The following is a 15,657-nucleotide window of genomic DNA, read 5'->3' as shown; positions in this document are numbered from 1 at the left end:
TTGGTTCGAGACCTGGCTGCTCCACTTCCGATCCAGCTCTCTGCCATGGCCTGGGAAAGCAGTAGAAGATGGCCCAACTCCTTGGCCCCTGCATCTACGTGGGAGACCCCGAGGAAGCTCCTGGCTCCTGGCTTCGGATTGGCACAGCTCTGGGTGTTGCAGCCAATTGGGGAGTGAACCAGTGGATGAAAGAACTCTCTCTCTCTCTCTCTCTCTCTCTGCCTCTCCTCTCTCTGTGTAACTCTGACTTTCACATAAATAAATATATCTTAAAAAAAAAAAAAAAAGGACATGCCCTCATTTAGAGGAGCAGTGCGCCGTGCTGGTCTGCTTTGCTGTCCTCTGACTGCTGGTGGGGTTGCGGTCCCCACCACATGGTCAGGCAGAGGCGGAGAGGCGGGACTCCTGCCCTGCAGCTCACCATTCACTTCACCTGTGTACGGGAGCTCGCCGGCTGGAGGTGCCACGTGCATGACCGTGGTGTCTTCCAAGTCAGTAGAACCTGACCTTGCAAGCCTGTGTGTGTTTGCAGCTTTTCCTTCCTTGTTCTTTCTTCCACTTCTACTCTGTACACCATGCGGTCTCCTTCAGTCCCCGGCCAGAAGTGGTTTTTTTCTTAAGCAGGCAGACTGCCGTTGTGGAGCAGGGTTTCTCATCAAGGCATGTAGCACGTAGCGTCCCAGCCAGTTTCTTTGTTCTCTTGGTCTATTATGTCTTCATGTCTTCTGACTGTTCATTAAAAATCTGTAGGATGCTCCATATGGTTTATATGCTCTGTGTTGCTGTAACATTTGAGTGGTTGGCAAGTGCAGAAAGGCAGGTTTTCCTGGATCAGCCGATGTGGGACAAGGAGAATCGGGCGTGGTGTTGACTCCTTGTTGACAGTGGCCTCACTCGTGCCCATGATGGGGATAATGGGCAGCTCCTAAATCGTGGTGTTGTGAGCCTGGTGCAGCGCTCGCCCACCTTGGGGCACATGGGGCGGGTGCAGGCGGCCGCTGCTGAACCACAGGGCAGTTTTCCAGGATGGCAGAGCTGTGAAACAATCCCTCAGCCATGAAAAAGTGCTTCATGCTGTCTATCCTGGCCGACATTCACTGTTGCCATTGTCATTCTGACAGTTGTGGTTTTGAGTTTCTGTAATGTCTGCTAATGCTGAATACTGTTTTGTGTGCTCATCTGCCACCTGCATGACCTCTGGGCCAAAAGGTTTGCTCGTGTCTTCTTGGTGGCTGCCAGGTAGGATCCCCATGCTAATGTCGTGAGCTGAGAACACGCTTGGGCTGTGAAGCTGCAGTTTGCGTGGGCCCTGTCTGTTTCTCACCTGCAGTGCTGCACTGGCTGACACCTCTGATGCAGTTGGAATGGAAGTGACACTCTCTGGTTTACATCAGGGAAGCACTCAGTGTTCCTGTAGGCCAGCAGTGGTGGCCTTTCACAGTCCCCTGCACAAGTTGAGGAAGGCTTTTCTGGCACTGCATCGAGGAGTGCGTTGGTCATGCCTGGGTAATGGGTTTCAGATGTTTTCTGCATTCACTGAGAGGACCCTGTTGTTCCCCCCATATCTCTGAGTGTGCGACGTGCTATGGGGACTGATGCAGTGTTACACCCACCTCATGTTCTCGGGACGAGCCCCATGTTTTCATGTCGTACTCAGGATTGAGTTTGCTGTTGTTCCATTAAGCATGTTTTAGGCTGATGTCCATGAAAGGTGTTATGGGTGTGGTGTGGCTTTTGTTTGTGTCTTGGTGTGATACCCAGGGTTGTGTTTCCCTCATAAAAGGAGTGGAAGATCTTTTTGCCTCTTGTATTTTTTAAATAGTTGGCCTAAGATTGTTGTTATTTCTGTTTTATGTTGGACAGATTCACCTTTAACCACCTGGGTTTTGTTAAAGATTTAATTATTTATTTGAAAGACGGACTGATAGAGACAGAGTGAAAGGTCTTCCATCTGTTGGTTCACTCCACAAATGGCCACAGCAGCCAGTACAAGGCCAACCCAAAGGTAGGAGCCAGGAACTCTATCCAGATCTCCCACATAGGTGACAGGGGCCCAAGTACTTGAACTGTCTTTTACTTTCCCAGGTGCATTAGCAGAGATCTGGATTGGAAGTGGAGCAGCTGGGGCTCAAATTAGCACTCCTGTGGGCATTGGGATGCCAGTGTCATAAGTGGCAACCTAACCCGCTGCACTACTGTGGTGGAATGAGAAGGTCATGCCAAGATGGCCGCTGGCAAGCGAATCCAGCGCAGCACACCACGACTCCCACCACTGGCTGGTACACTTTGTTATGAAATATGACTAACCATTTGAGTAAAATAACTATGCTTAATGAAAACATTTTAATTTTTTTTCAAGATTTATTTTATTTATTTGAAAGAGTTACAGAGAGAGGTAGAGACAGAGAGAGAGGTTTTCCATCTGCTGGTTCACTCCCCAGATGGCCGCAACGGCTGGAGCTGTGCCGATCCAAAGCCAGGAGCTTCTTCTGGGTCTCCCATGTGGTTGCAGGGGCCTAAGGACTTGCTATCCCAGGCCATAGCAGAGAGCTGGAAGGGAAGAGGAGCAGCCAGGGCTAGAACTGGTGCCCACATGGAATGCTGGTGCTTCAGACCAGGGTGTTAATCCGCTGCGACACAGCGCCGGCCCTAAGCCTTTTAATTTTTATAAGATTTATTTATTTATTTGCATTTCATAAGTACTACTTTAGGAAAACAGTGATTCTTCCCAGCATACCCACCCTCCCATCCACTCTCACACCTCTCCTTCTCCTCCCTCTCCCATTCTCAGTCCGATTTTCCATTAAGATCCATTTTAATTAACTTTATACACAGAAGTCCAACTCTATACCAAGTGGAAGGTCCAACAATTTGCATGGAAAACAAAACAAAACAAAAAACTGTTGCTCAACAGTCGAGACAAGGGCTGTTCAAAGTCATTGCATCTTGAAGTTAATTTCACTTCTTCATTTTTTTTTTTTTTAGAATCTTAATTAAGGAAGCACTCAAGAACTTTTGCAGTTACTTAGACATAATTATAGTACAACTCTTTGAGGACAGAGGTCCTGCATGGAAAGTTAACGCACAATAATTCTTGTTGTTAATTAACAATTAACACTCTTATGTATGATGTCAGTGATCACCAGAGGCACTTGGCATGAGCTGCTTAAGCTATGGAAGCCCTTTGAATCCACAAATTCCCTCAGTGTTTAGACAAGGCCATAAGCAAAGTGGAAGTTCTCTCCTCTCCCTTCAGACAAAAATATATCCTTCTTTGATGACCACTTTTTTCCACTGGTGTCTCACCCACTGAGGTCTTTCATGTAGGACATTTTTTGCCACAGTGTCTTGGCTTTCCATGTCTAAAATGTTCTTGTGGGCTTTTCAGCCAGACCAGAATGCCTTAAAGGCTGATTCTTAGGTCAGAATGCTACTTAAAGTGATTGTCATTCTATGAGTCCACTGTGTGGACTGCTTCCATGTTGGTGCATTCAATCATTTTTGATTCTATCTATTACTATTACCAGACCTTTAATTCTAGCCAGATGGTCACTTTAACACTTAAGATGGTATTTTTACAACCTAGCTTAAGGGGATTTGGGGTCCCATGGCAAGTTTTTAAACTGTACCCTTAGAAGTAAATCCATAGGAATGTATGCAGAACTGTACAGCTTCACAGTTACAGGCTTTATACACTTCATAATTACAACTTTAGGGACATGGTGATTCTTCCCACCATGCCTGCCCTCCCAATCATACTCCTACCACTTTTCCTCCTTCCCACTCTTAGTATTTTTTTTTTTTTTACTGAGATCTATTTTCAATTAACTTTATATACATATGTTTGGCTCTATGTTAATAATTCAGCAAATAGACTATATATATAACAATGCTGTTCCTCGACAGTAGAGACAAGGGCTGTTCAAGTCATTGCTTCTCAAAGTCCGTTCCAAGACTACAGATCACCTTTTAGGTGCTCTGTTATCACAGGTCAGGGAGAACATGTGGTATTTGTCCCTTTGGGAATGGCTTATTTCACTAAGTATAATATTTTCCAGTTTCATGCATTTTGTTGCAAATGACCAGATTTCATTTTTTTAACCACTGTGTAGTATTCCATAATGTACATATCCCATAATTTCTTTATCTAGTTTTCAGTTGATGAGCATTTGGGTTGATCCCATGTCCTAGCTGTTGTGAGTTGAGCTGCTGTAAACATGGGGGTGCAGATAACTCTTTCATATGCTGATTTCGTTTCTCGTGGGTAGATTCCCAGGAGTGGGATGGCTGGGTCGAATGGTAGGTCTATATTCAGATTTCTGAGGGACTCCATGCTGTCGTTCCCCAGCAGCGTCCCTCACCAGGAAATCAGGGAGCCCTGAGCTTGTCGAGCCTCCACAGTGACTGCCCAAAGTCTAGCCACAGCCTGAGCCTTCCCACACAGCCTCAGTGCTCTTACAGTCTCGGCATTCTCACAGGTCAGGCACACGAGCCTCCCACATCACAAGCACCCAGGTCAGGCACACGAGCCTCCCACATCACAAGCACCCAGCCCCCGTCTGTTCTCCCTGCCAGACTCGGAGCCTCTGCCTGGCTGGTTGCTGAGCATGGACGCAAGCAGCTGGTGCGGATGTTCGTATGTCAGCAACGGCTCCCACTCTCTCGGCTTGTTACAGGACACTGTTGCAGGGTGATCAGAGAGAGAGAAACGCCCTCCCCCTTCTCCTCTAGTTTGTCAGGTACAGTATCCCCCACAGGGCTCCAAGGCAGATTTCCTCCTGGCATTTACTGCAGCTTTATCGCCAGTGGCCTGGGCTGCTGCAGTGTGGTCTCACCTCACTCTCCTAAGCTGGTGCGGAGGCTCTCAGCTACTGGGATCCTGATTGTGCGTGTCCACACCCTCCACGTAGGTCTACTGTGTCCCTCCAACCTGCATGGACTTTCCTCTGCCGTTTTCCCCCAACTCTTCCCTGGGACTGTACTCTCTCCACTTTTTTAAACTATCTTTTCCTAGACTAGAGTGGTACGCTGTCTCCCTACTCTGACATTGTAATCCAGTATATTTATTTAGCACTTTAATTTTTATATGAGCATAAAATCAAAAAGCAGTGTATCCTAGAAAAAAAAGGAAATTTAAAAGTATTCTGATTCATTACTCAATTCAAATTTGTGACTTTATATCATTTTGTTTATTTGATATTGATCTTTTTTTCATAGACAGGAAACTAGTTTTACTGTTTGGTTTGTCCTGTTTCAGCCATGTGCCTGAAGTTGTGTAGTTGTCCCTCCTTTTTCTTCTGTGTCTTGATGTGATAGATGCGGAGCATGTTCTGTGTCCAGCACTATGTGTCGTCACAGCGTGGTCCATTCAGTTGTGGCCTTGTGCCTCCAGAAGGCATCCTGAAGCTGTGAGGTCACCACTCTTGGCACTTGGTGGTCAGAGAAGGAAGAGTTGTCTTCTTGCTGCTTTGCTGCTGGCGAGAGCATGTGGACGTTTGGGAAACGGGTTTCTGTCTTTTGTGATCAAGCAAATTTATTAACAACCAGGAGGCCACAGTAATTTTCAATAAATCATGACTTGCTGATTTATTTCAAAAGATCCATATAGCAGTAAACAATACCATTTACATTTAATTAGTTTTATTGAACGAAAGGCCATTTTATTGGTAATGAACCACATGTTATGATTAAGGGTGTATTTTAATGACCTTTAAGTAATGCAAACAAATGTTGCCCTTGACCTAATAGCACAAGCTTTTCTGCCTTATTGAAAACTTCAGAATGATTTCTAAATTATCATGAAAAGCTCCGAATGACATTCTCATTATTGTGCCATTATTCTGGCATTTGATGTCTAATATGCTAGATGAAATGTTTCCCTCTCAGTGCCCCTGTGCGCAGACCTGAGGGCTTGCTGGCTTTGCTTCATTTGCATGTGTCAAAAGGCAGCTGCTAGGTGAAACTTTCTTGCTTTGAAAATCACTGTGGCAGTGAAGTGCGTACTTGCTAGGTGATTCTCAAACGTGCCTTGTCCGTGGGGTCCCTTTGGCTCCTTAATAACGTGCTAACAGTATTTTCGTAAGTCTCAGACGTATCTCCACTGGTGTAAATGAGCCTGACTCAGTTAACTTGGAAGTCCGTGGTTGTGGCCTCCTCCTGAGTCTGAGCAGCACCAGTGCCAGGGAGGGGCTAGTGTGCTCCCTGCCCTGTTCTTGGGGGGTGTGGCTTAGCTTTCTTAAGCACGGGTCCTCTGGCAGGTGGTGGGGCAGGGGCAGGGGAGTTTCCTTCCCAGCAGCAGGGTCTTTGAGGAGGCTTGAGCGAGAATCTCACGAACAGTGGTCTCTACACCCACGGGACAGCTCCGCCGGCGTCTTGAGCTCCATCTTGCATCAGCATCTTCCGTGGACGAGAGTAATCTGGGGGGACTCAGCACTGCACCTCGTTCCTTCCTCTGATGTTGGAAGCATCATGTTCTATGTTTTTTCTCTTTACTGTCAAAGACTAGAATGGGAGGGATTGCGTGGCGTAGCAGTTGAGTCACCCCTGGGTGACCAGCATTGTGTATTGGAGTGCCTGGTTTGAGTTGTGGCTACTCTCTTTTTTATTTGAAAGTCAAAGTTACACAGAGAGAGGTCTTCCATCTGCTGGTTCACTCCCCAATTGGCTGCAATGGCCGAAACTGTGCTGATCCGAAGCCAGGAGCCAGGAGCTTCTTCTTGGTCTCCCACATGGGTGCAGGAGCCCAAGGACTTGTGCCATCTTCTACTGCTTTCCCAGGCTATAGCAGAGAGCTGGATCAGAAGTGGAGCAGCCAGGACTTGAACTGGCACCTATATGGGATGCTGGCACCGCAGGCAGCGGCTTTACCCGCTACGCTACAGCGCCAGCCATGGCTACTCTCTTTGAATCCAACTTCCTGCTAATGTGCACACTGGGAAGAGCAGGAAACCCAAATTGTGTTCCTAGCTGCTGGCTTCAGGTTGGCCCAGCCCTGGCTGTTGTGGGCATTTGGAAATAAACCAGTAGATGGAAGATCTGTGTGTGTGTGTGTGTGTGTTTGCATTTCAAATAAAATGGAGTTGAATAAAGACTAGAGTGATCCTCTTTACTGAAACTTGATTGATACACCCCAAGTCAAGCAGAAGTTTTCCTCCTCCGCTCGTCAGCCAGAGGTGGATGTCCCAGACATGTCCTCTTCAGTGTGTGACTTTGCACAGCAGGCCCAGTGGCTGCTCTGCCTCTGTGCTGGCCAGCAGCAGAGGGGGAGGAGGACACAGTGAGTGCTGCAGCCAGGTGTGGCCTCCCCCCAAGCCCGTCCACTCCGTTTTCCCTAGTTGGTCATGTGGTTGTGGCCAGCTGTGGTACATGTTGAAGAAGGTGTTCTGGTGTGAAGACCCCTGCCCGTCTGCAGCTTAGAAGTTCTCATTGGCGGGGAGCCGGGGAGACAGGTGGACTGTGCCCCAGCAGGCCCTCCGTTGCCCTGCCTCCTACATTGCCTACTGAGCAGGCTGCACTGAAGCTGCTGGGTCTTCTTGCCCTGAGAATACGTGGCTCTCCTGGCGGTTGCCCTCGGGGTTTCCGTTCTGGTGACGTCATTTACTCTAGGCTAGTTCTTCAGGACACTGAGCTCTGGATACATTTGTGTGTTCCGGACACTTACGCTGGAGAGATTGTAGCAAATGGAAAGCCCTTCCATTTCCCACCACCTCTACTAGTGACTGCTTTCCACTTTTTCTTCCAAAGCCTGGGCTGGTCCTGTCCCTCCGAGCTTTCCGGAGACCCTGATAGCTCTTCAGTCCCTCCCCCTTCCCTGACCTTCTCTTCCACCTGGTCGCTTCCCGTCGTCCCCTAAGGCTTGGAGCCTACTGCGTTCCTCAAGTCTTCCTTCAGCTAGCTGTTACTTCAGCTTTGGCTTAACTGAATATTTTTGGAGTTCTGTTTTAATTTAGCTGTTGACTTTGTAGCTCTACCTTTTTCTGTAGTTTCCACAGGTTGTAATTTGCTTTCAATTTTAAGTGTTTTGTGAAAAGTTAAAATTGTATCACTTCACATACAGTGTAAGAACCTTGTCACTGAATAGATCTACTGTATCCTGCATCTCCTATGTGCTATACTTCTAAATATCTCCTGTATTTGTCTGTGTTATAAAGTGCTGCATCACAGGTTCATCTGCATTTTAAAGAAATCAGAGGAAAAATAGAATTTTAATTTCCCTCCTGATATTTACCCATTTCTGTTCCCCTCATTGCTTTTTGAAGAGCTGAGCTGCTTCTCCCTTAGCCCAGCACGTCCCTGAGCATCTGCGTCATGCATGTCTGCTGGAAGTGAGACCGCGTCTCGCCTGTGTTCTCAAGGATAGTTTTGCTCAACATTGACTTCTTTATGGCCAAGCTTTCTCTGCCTCTGTAACACTTTAAATGTTTATTCTGGGGCTAGTGCTGTGGCATAGCAGGTGGGGCCGCCTCTTTCGGTGCCGGTATCCCATGTGGGCACCGGTTCGAGTCCCAGCTGCTCCACTTCCGATCCAGCTCTCTGCTGTGGCCTGGGAGGGTAGTGGAGGATGGCCCAGGTCCTTGGGCCCCTGTGGCCATGTGGGAGAGCCCGGGGAGACTCCTGGCTCCTGGCTTGGGATTGGCACAGCTCTGGCCATTGCAGCCATCTGGGGAATGAGCCAGTGGATGGAAGGACCCCCCCCCCCCCCGCCTCTCTCTGCCTCTCCTTCTCTGTGTGGCTCTTTCAAGTTAATAAATAAATCTTTAAAAAAATGTTTATTCTACTGTTTCCTGCTTCTTTTCATGAGAAGTTAGTGGTATTTTGATAGTTGCTCTGCTGTATGTAACCTGTCATTTTTCTCTAGGTATTTCTGGAGTTTTCAAAATCTTACTCTGTCTGAGGTTTTTCTGAGCTGCCTGAGTCTGTGCATTTTTGGCTGTCTGCAGAGTTGGCGTATTTCCAGTCACTATTTCTTCAGGTAGCCTACCTTCCCGCCTGCAGGAAGAATCACAGAAAGAGAAGGAAGCAGAGAAAGAGACCTTCCATCCTCTGGTTCACTGCCCAAATGGCTGCTGGGGCGGGGCCCCGTTAACACCAGGAGCCTGGAGCTCCATCCAGGTCTCCCACATGGGTGCAGGGGCCCAAGCACTTGGGCCATCTTCTGTTCCTTTCCCAGGCCATAGCAGGGAGCTGGATCTGTAGTGGAGCAATGGAGACTTGAACCAACAATGCCCATTTGGGATGCTGGCATCGTAGGCGTTGGTCTCCCTGCCAGGCCACCGCACCAACCCCAGAGAGCTCCCCTTTCCTACTCTCCCACCCCCTTTTAAGCCCAATTATGAGCCTGCTGGGTGTCTTGAGATTCCCTCCCTGGCTCTGCCTCCATGTCCATCTAGAGATCGTTCTTCCTGTGCTCTGGCAAACCCCCTCTGCACCTGTCTTCGGTTCACCACCTCTACTCTGCTGGCTCCACTCTGCTGTTGGATCCATCTGCACGATTCATTTCACATACTTAGCTTTTGCAAGTCTACAATTTGCATGTGATTCTTTTTTTTTTGTTTGTTTGTTTTTCTTTTAAGCGTACTTTCTCCTTCTCTGCTGTGATTTCTTGTTCATACTTTCAGGGCATATTTTTGAGAATTTCAGTCTTCAGGGTGTCATGAAGCTGCTTTGACATTCTCATCCCTTACCTTGGATCTCTGATCCTCTCATGACTGGTTTCATTGACTTTATTTCTAGACTTTGGAACTTGTGGTTTGATTGATTGATTGAAAGACTGAACGACATAGAGGATGGAGGGGTACTGAGGAAGGAGAGAGAAAGAAAGAGTGAAACCAAAACAGAGACAGAGATACGGCTTTTCACCTGCTGTTTCACTCACCAGGTGGTTACAACAGCAAGTCTGGGCCAGGTTGAAACCAGGTTCTCACGTGGGTGGCAGGGACCCAACACTTGGGCCATCATTTGCTGCCCTCACAGGCACCTTAGTAGGGAGCTGGATTGGAAGTGGAGCAGCTGGAACTTAAATTTGGATTTTATCTTCAACTTTATTAATGACGCATGGATACTGGATTCTGTTAGGTTTTTTGAAGAATGTTGGCTTTTTGTGCGTTTGACTTTGTTGTAACAGGTTGTTACTTGGATGGAAACTTTGTTGATGTAGCTGAGCTGTGCTGCCTGAAATCCGCCCTGACCAGGAGTGCTTCATGCTCAGACTGAGATTACACTCGCAGGGGAAGGCCCTTGTCCGGTGCCGGCCTTCAGAGAGTTCAGTTCCATTCTCGCGTTCCTGCTCCTGAGGCCACCCTAACCTCTGACCTCTGCTTCTTCATGTCTGGGATCTGTGGGTTTCCACCTGAAGCGCGGCAGTCACACTGGCACATTCCCACATGCTTCCCCACAGAAAGGGAGCCGTGACCCTGCAGGTGGCAAGCCGCTGTGGCTGTGGTCCAGATGTGAGGACTTGTCCTAGGACGTGCAGGTCTCAGAGTCCCTCCTCTGGGCTGTGATGTGTCACAGCAGAAGGGCTGGGTGTGGAGTCCAGAGGAAGCCAGCGCCAGTGTCCAGGGCTGCTCTCCAGTGGAGTCACAGAGGCGCCAGGTCAAGACCAGTGGGTGACATTTTCTCCTTCTGCTGGGGGAACTACTTAGAGCTTTATCCCTTGGGAGCGTTGCTGGGGGCTGGTCACAAAAGCACCAACCAAGATTTCAGGATCCCAGGAGGAAAGCAGCTTTGAGGATGAACCACATTGCTGTGCACGGCTGTAGCACAGTGAGCCTGCCTCCTCTCAGAAGGCTGGGAGCCCTTCCTGAACCCCCATTACCGAGCCTCCTCCTCAAGGGCCACCTTGTGCAGGCCCTTCTGAAGGCCAGGGCCCTGGACCTGCGGCGGGAAGTTGTCTCTGCGTGGCCTGTCACGCTGGCCTGTGTGTCTGCAGCCCAGTTGTGAGTGGTATTGTTGCTTGTGGGACCTCACGGCACCGAGCGAGCCTGCCCTGTAGTGCTGGTCTCAGGAGCACCCGACTGGCAGGTGGAGCAGGGCCCGTGCACCAGCAGTTCACTGAGACTGGTGCTGTGGCGTGCGAGCACAGAGAGCCCGCTGCCCGTCTGAGTGGATGTGCGCACAGTGGCAGCAAGGGGAGCTTCTAGAACAGTTCTGAGGGACAAAAGTCATTTAGGCTCCCTTCTTCAAACTGCCCTGTATCAAAATTTTTTTTTAAAGATTTATTTATTTTTTGAAAGTCAGAGTTACACAGAGAGGAGAGGCAGAGAGAGAGGTCTTCCATCCGCTGGCTCACTCCCCAGATGGCCACAACGGCCGGAACTGCGCCAATCCGAAGCCAGGAGCTTCTTCCGGGTCTCCCACACGGGTGCAGGGGCCCAAGGACTTGGGCCATCTTCTACTGCTTTCCCAGGCCATAGCAGAGAGCTGGATTGGAAGAAGAGCAGCCGGGACTAGAACCAGTACCCATATGGGATGCCAGGGCGTTAACCCACTGCGCCACAGTGCTGGCCCCAAAATGTTTTAAAAAAAAAATTATTGGAAAAGTAAAGTGACGTGGATAGATAAGTCTCCTGTATACTGAGTCACTCACTGCTCAGGTGCCCCCAGCAGCCAGGGCTTGGGCTTGGTTGGGCTGAAGCCAGGAGCCAGGGACTCTGTCCAGGTCTCTCCCATGGGTAGCGCAGGCCCAGGAACAGGGAGCTGAATCGGAAGCAGAGGTAGAGCTCCACCCAGGCCCCCAGGACGGAACGTGGGATCCCACACTGTAGCTTAACCCCACACGCCCCGCGTCTGTGACCAAGTGTCGGGTCCGTTTCTTCTCTGTGTGACAGAATCTGCTGCTCTGCTTGGCAGCCATGTGCCTTCACACCCCTTCTTTCCCCAGATGTTTCTTTCATCTGGAAGGATTCTGTATGCAGGAAGTACAAAATTTCTTTTTTCTTTTTTAAAGGAAAACATTTTTTATACACCTTAACCAGCACTGACACATCATGTTTAAGAATCATTCAAGAAGAAATTCTGAATGTTCAAACATTTTCAAAATGCCTATATAATCTCCACCCCTTTCGTCCTAATGGTTTTTCCTGGGAAAGGCCCTCTGCTTTCTGGGTCCTAGCACCCAGCCCTCAGGCTGCCTCTCTGGGAAGTGAAGGTGGAAGTTTGGCCACTGCTGCTGCCAACTGCAGCTGCTCTGGGTGGCCATGCACCCCGTTCCCAGCACTGAGACTCCCCTGGGACATGTGGGGCTCCCATCCCTGCCATGTGCCTTCTCAGCTGGCTGCTTTGGCCAGGGCCGCAGTTAGGACCCTGGGCTCTGTGACTGACAACAGCTCAGTTTCAGGTGCCTGGCCCCGCAGAGAAAAGCCCTGTGTCTGTGGTATGTTCTGGTTCCTGGCTGCTCAGGGGTCTGACACTACAGCCACCCTGCTCTCTGAGCCATGCGTGGGAATCTGTCTGCTCTCAGCGTGGCCACCACAAGCCAAGACTGAGACGGCCTCTGGCAGACAAGACCCCCCCTGAATCAGGTCACTGAGCACTTGGTGTGCACATGACTCCAGCCTCGTCTGTCTTGGTTGCACCTCCAGAGTGAGAACCACGTGGAAGCCCGGTGACGGGCGCTTGCAGAGCACCTCCCCAGTGGTTGGTGCAAGGCGCTGCCAGAACCAGGAGAAGGCGCCACACTCTGCTGAACTAAAAAACGCTTTCTTTAGTTATCTTCTGGCCTAAGTCAGAGTGTTGGCACACAAAATCTAAGAAAATCAGGGGTCACTTTTGGTAAATGTTATATGGGTATGAGAAATATTTTTTTTTGACAGTCAAGTGGATAGTGAGAGAGAGACACAGAGAGAAAGGTCTTCCTTTTTCCGTTGGTTCACCCCCAATGGCCACTGCAGCCGGCGCGCTGCAGCTGGCGCACCGTGCTGATCCGAAGCCAGGAGCCAGGTGCTTCTCCTGGTCTCCCATGGGGTGCAGGGCCCAAGGACCTGGGTCATCCTCCACTGCACTCCTGGGCCACAGCAGAGAGCTGGACTGGAAGAGGAGCAACCGGGACAGAATCCAGCGCCCCAACTGGGACTAGAACCCGGTGTGCCAGCGCCACAGGCGGAGGATTAGCCTAGTGAGCTGCGGCGCCAGCCGAGAAATATTAATTAACATTAATTTGCAACTGGAAGTGTAATGTGTGGTGACGTTGTGATTAACTCCAGCGTTCTGTATTGCAGGACCTTTTTTCTATCAGTGCTTACGTTTATGCCCAGAAGCCACAACTGGACATTCACAGCTTTGAAGGGACTTTTACCAGGGTAAGTCACAGCTGTTGTGCGCTGCAAACACATTTGCTGTATGTATAAGTTGAAATTACTGAACCTTTTTTTTATTAATTTATTTTTATTTTACTCACAAGGTAGAGAACAGAAAAGAGAAAAAGTGATACCCCATCTGCCAATTCACTCCTTAAATACCTGCAACCACCAGGGCTGGGCCAGGGCCGAGCCAGGAGCTCACTCAGTTCTCCCTTGTGGGCATCAGGGATCCAAGTACCATCACCACCTACTGCTCTCCAGGGTGCACACTCGCAGGAAGCTGGTTCAGAGCCAGGGCTTGAACCCAGGCACCCCAAATGGGGTGCAGGCATCACAGAAGGCCCTTCGGGCCCAATGCCTGTCTCCCCGCCTGCTCTGGAGACAGTAAGAGTGATGCAGTCAGAAGCTGCTTAATTTTTTTTAATTTTAAGAGATTTATTTATTTCATTTGAAAAGTATAATGAGAGGGAAACAGAGAGAACCATCTTCCATCTACTGCTTCACTCCCCAAATGCACGTGACACCTGGAGCTGGGGCTGGGCCAACCGAAGCCAGGAGCTAGGAGCTTCATCCATATCTCCCTCGTGGGTGCAAGGACCCAAGTACTCAGGCCGTCTTCCACTGCTTTTCCAGGGACATAAGCAGAGAGCTGGATCTGAAGTAGAGCAGCTGGGACTGGAACTGACACCCATATGGGATGCTGGCATTACAGGCCACGGCTTAACCTGGTGCGCTACAGCATTGGCCCCGGAATCTTTCTTTTTAAAGCTGTATTTATCTGAAAGGCAGAACGATAGGGAGAAACGGATCTTCCCTCTGGTGGTTCACTCCCCAAATGCTGTAAATAGCTGAGGTTGGGCCACATCAAAGCCAGGAGCCAGGAGCTCCATCTTGGTCTTCCATGGGTGGCAGGCACCCATGTACTTGGGCCATTATCCACTGTCTTTGTAGACAACATCAGCAGGAAGCACATCAGAGGCGAGGCATCTGAGACTCAAACTGGCACTTGAGGGCTGACCCCCTCGCTGTTGGGAGGAAGTCAGTTGGCAGCAGACGCTCACACTCAGCACAAGCAGCAAGAAGAGAACAAGGCCATGTTCTCGGGCGCTGCAAGGGAAGAAACCCTCAGCCTCCACGGAAGCTGCTTCTGCAGGTCAACAGAGAATGGTTTTCAACACACACAGTTCAGGGCGGCTGTGCTTGGCCAGCAGACAAGATGGGACTTCCAGGGAGGTTTCCTGGCCAGCACTGCAAGTGGTCATCTAGTCTGAGAGTTGGCAGAGGTAGGAGACTGCATCGAAGGCAGTGCCTGAATGTCCAAGAAGCAACAGAAGCACCTCACCGGCTGTTGGCTTGGTTCAGGGTAGTCAGAGCCTTGGTCCACATCTGATGAGTTCAGTGGTGGGAGCGGAAAGAAGGTGGGGGCAGGCCAGGAGACCCCAGTGCTGGCAGTAACATGTACAGACCTTACTAGGAACCAAAATGAACTTTTTAAAAAAGAGATTTATTTTATTTATTTGAAAGGTAGAGTCAGAGAGAGGTCTTCCATCAGCTGGTTCACTCCCCAAGGGCCCCAGTGACCAGGCCTGGACCAGGCTGGAGCCAGGAGCTTCTACTGAGTCTCCACTTGGGCACAGGGGTCTAAGCACTTGGGCCATCTTCCACTGCCTTCCCAGGCCATTAGGGAGCTGGATTGCAAGTAGAGCAGCCGGGACACGAACCAGCCCCCATATGGGATGTCGGCATTGTAGGTGGCGACTTAACTGACTGCCACAACGCAAGCCCCAAAGTGAACTTTCCAGCCCTCAGTTCAAGCTGATCAGCGTGTGCAGTGAGAGCGGCAGCACACGCAGTTGTTTCTGCGTTTAAGAAATGTTTTCACGTAGTCTCCATTGTATCTAAAACTAATTCTCTCAGAAAGCTAAATTAAAGAAAGGCAGAGATACCACAAGAAAAAGCAGAGAGAAAACACGAGTTACAGCCTTGGTATTTAACAGAACAGAATCTCGGTGGAATTTGGAATGAGACAGAGATGCTGTGGAAATGAGAGCCGTTAGAAGGAGACTTGAAAATCTGTTGGTTGGAAGTGGTCAGGTAGGCAGACAAGCTGAGGAAGGTGCGGGTGGATCTGCCGATCTGCTGAGGAAGGTGCGGGTGGATCTGAGCTGCAGTCAGGAAATTGCTTTTTTTTTTCAACTTCTGCTGATGTTCGTTTCTCGGTGTGAATGGGACACCAGAAAACATGGATTGTGCGCTGTGTACTGAGAAAGCCACGGGTTCCATGTGCAAGCAGCACCGCACTCTGGACAGCGATGCAGCACAACCAGGAAAGCAAAGGCTGCACGGTTGAGTCCGCCTG

General features: G+C 49.6%; 1 protein-coding gene across 4 annotated transcripts in view; it reads left to right on the top strand.

Moving 5' to 3' along the window:
• The window catches only part of ATP9B (ATPase phospholipid transporting 9B (putative)), a 245,817-nt gene that overhangs the window by 87,975 nt on the left and 142,185 nt on the right, over window positions 1-15,657 (top strand). For 3 of the 4 annotated variants that reach the window (XM_070049843.1, XM_051840449.2, XM_051840450.2), the window contains one exon: window positions 13,218-13,298. The exons of the other annotated variant lie outside the window; for it this stretch is intronic. In XM_070049843.1, coding sequence (XP_069905944.1) covers window positions 13,218-13,298 — 81 coding nt within the window. The remainder of the gene's footprint in view (window positions 1-13,217; window positions 13,299-15,657) is intronic. 4 annotated transcript variants of the gene reach the window in all.

This window comes from Oryctolagus cuniculus, chromosome 10 (assembly GCF_964237555.1).
Source record: "Oryctolagus cuniculus chromosome 10, mOryCun1.1, whole genome shotgun sequence".
NCBI classification, from domain to species: Eukaryota; Metazoa; Chordata; class Mammalia; order Lagomorpha; family Leporidae; genus Oryctolagus; species Oryctolagus cuniculus.
The sequence above is the reverse complement of the archived record's forward strand: the minus strand, read 5'-3'. Positions and strand labels throughout refer to the sequence as shown.